Source organism: Myotis davidii, unplaced genomic scaffold, assembly GCF_000327345.1.
Source record: "Myotis davidii unplaced genomic scaffold, ASM32734v1 C64444489, whole genome shotgun sequence".
In the NCBI taxonomy this organism is placed as follows: Eukaryota; Metazoa; Chordata; class Mammalia; order Chiroptera; family Vespertilionidae; genus Myotis; species Myotis davidii.
In genome coordinates, this window is record NW_006382721.1 from 1 (window position 1) to 2,741 (window position 2,741).

Below are 2,741 nucleotides of genomic sequence, written 5' to 3' on the forward strand. Positions count from 1 at the left end.
AACAATGCAATGTTTTTTTTGAAATATCAGACCAGTGGTCTCTCCTAGTCATAGTCATTACTCTACTTGGTCTTACATTTGAAACTACTTAACTACCAAAATCTAGCTCTTTCCTGAAATATTTAATTCTACAATTACCTATATAGGATAAGACTTAAATGCCTATGATTCCTAATATATGCGTGACCCAAATAATTAGGACAAAAGAACAAAACACAAGCATGCTCAGAACTCACCTTGAAGTTCTCAGGATCCACATGCAGTCTGTCACAGTGCAGCTCACTCAGCTGAGAATAGGTGCTCTTGAGGTCATCCATATGCTTAACAGCATTTCCGAAGGAGGTCAGCACCTTCTTGCCATGGGCCCTGACCTTGGGGTTGCCCATTATTGCAGTTTCAGAGGATAAGTTGCCAAAAGTGTCAAAGAACCTCTGAGTCCAGGGGTAGACAACTAGAAGCCTATGGGATGAACACAGTCATAGATGAGATGCGAAGTCAGAATATTTAAGAGACCTGATCAATTTCTCTTTCAGAAGCACTTTCTGCCTCTTTTATCTTTCCAGTACTTACCTTCCCAGGACCTCACCTCCAGCCACCTCTACATTCACCTTGGCCCAAAGGCTAGCAACAGCAGCCTTCTCCTCAGCAGTAAAATGCACCATGGTGTCTTGGAGCTTTCTACTGATCACAGATGAGCCAGAAGAAAATCTGTATTGCTGCTTCTCTGTCTGGCCTTTTATTCCTCATCTTTGGCCCCCAGCCCCTTGATTCTTCCAATGAAATGAGACTATTGGTCAAGGGTGCATTGTCACCACCAGGGGTGGGGGCAAGGGAAGGTGGACATTTGTGTCACTGATAGTGTTAGGTCACTCTATCAGAGGAATTCTGCTGTTCTTTCTCCTGCTTCTACTATGCAACTCATATCTCAAGCTCCCCACCACCACTATCTCTGGTGACCTCTAGGCTGACCATGAGGCATGACTAAAATTAGGAAGGGTAAGAGTTAGAAATCTGTTGGACATTGTGTCAGGTGTTTGCAAGACATTCTGTTGTCCACCTAGGGAATGGAATAAGCCACAGTTCAACTAGGTTACCAATTTTTCTAAAGCTTAGATAAGGTTCATATTTTTATAGTTCTTGTAAACAGAATAGTCCTAATCCAGCATCAGTTTAAAAACAGGACAGGTCAGAACTGGATAATTTAGAGAGGAATTGAACATTTTCCTATTGTTGTTTGGTTCTATTAATAATGTATGCACTTGTCTGTGCAAATTTATTTCACTCTGATTCTATGGACAGGTGTATCTGGCCTATACCGTGTATCTACTCATTTGTGTCAGAACATACACAATCAAGTGTTGGGGGTTATGGAGGCTCCTGTGTTCAAAGAATAGAGCATTAGAGGACTCCATGGAAGTGGCTACGGATTAAGGGATTTGCCTCTAGCATATGCTGGGATCCACACTCCTTTGTGTGTTTAACTTTTTCTCATATCAATCAAGCAGAGGCAATCTTCAATGACCGTATGCCACACAATACTGCCGCCATGATTTAAGGTACTTTGTTCTCATGTATGTCAAACAAGCATTTTTGGGTCTTCCAGTGGGAGAGGCAAAGGCTTATTTTGTTGTTTTTCTCTCAGAGTTTATTGCTCACACATTTTGAGTTCTAGGCTTGTTTCTTTTTCTCCAATATTAATCTTACAAACAAACAAAGAAAACCTATACATGTGTTTTTACAGAGTTATTTTAAAATTTAAAGGGTTCAACCCAATATATTAGTGCTGAGGTTTTGTTTTTACAATAGAAATCCTTCCTGTCCACTTGATAGTAATAGACTTTCATCACTTCAGCTTGGAAAAGACTCAGTGTGAAATATGGAAAAGAATTACTAAGGGCCAAAAGCTAGTTTACCATGACAACCTTGACTATCTGTGATCCCTCAGTGCCAAGCTCTATTGATGTGAGTACTTTGGAACAGAGATATAAAGAAAAGAGTTTGAATCAATCCCAAGAAGATTTGCTTCAAGAGAAGAGGCAAATGAAAAGAAAGAAATGAAAACTTTTACCACTGCAAGGAATTTTACTTTTACTTAGTTGTGGGCTTGGGCCAAAGGCCTGGCTCAGGGTATTTGCTCTCTACTGGTGCTAATGCTCACCTCCAACAGTGTATGTGCACTGAAATCCCTCACGCTCGGGGGCACCTGCAACTCTGAATGCTGGTGAATAGCCTCCTCCTGTCTTTCCAGAAAACCAGACAGTGATTCTGGCAGTTACCTCTAACTCCTACTTTTCTTTCACCACTTTAGACAATCGCTTACACAGACTTTTTGATTCTTTCTTGCTCATGGCTGTTCCACACTTCCAATATATTCCCATCTCCCCGCTCCATCTGTCATCTAAATGTTTATCACATCAATGCTATATCATCATCACAAACACCTAATATTTTCCAATCACTCATCTTCTATTTAAAAAATCAAATATTTATTGAGGTTTAATCACGCCAGGTGTTGTTTTCAACACTGGAAATCTTGGGAGAACAAAACAGTTGGTCAAGTCCCAGGATACTCACATTCTAGTGGGCAGAGAAGACTGACACTAATAATTAAACAAGTAAATGAATAAAGAATTTCAGATGGTGTTTTATGACAGGCAAAAAAGGCATCTGATGGGATGGCAGCAAGTGACGACAGAAAAATAATATAAGGAAAGATGTCCTAAACTTATATCCAAAGTGAG

General features: G+C 40.2%; 1 protein-coding gene across 1 annotated transcript; it reads right to left on the reverse strand.

The window, feature by feature from the left end:
• Positions 1–210: 210 nt before the first annotated feature.
• LOC102770546 (hemoglobin subunit epsilon-like) lies at positions 211–662 on the reverse strand (the record flags this gene model as incomplete). The annotated part of the gene is made up of 2 exons (XM_006777800.2): positions 571–662; positions 211–459 (listed from the first exon to the last, which is right to left on the reverse strand). Coding segments are annotated over exons 1-2 (341 nt in total), but the record flags the coding sequence as incomplete, so codon positions are not given.
• Between the last annotated feature and the right edge of the window lie 2,079 nt (positions 663–2,741).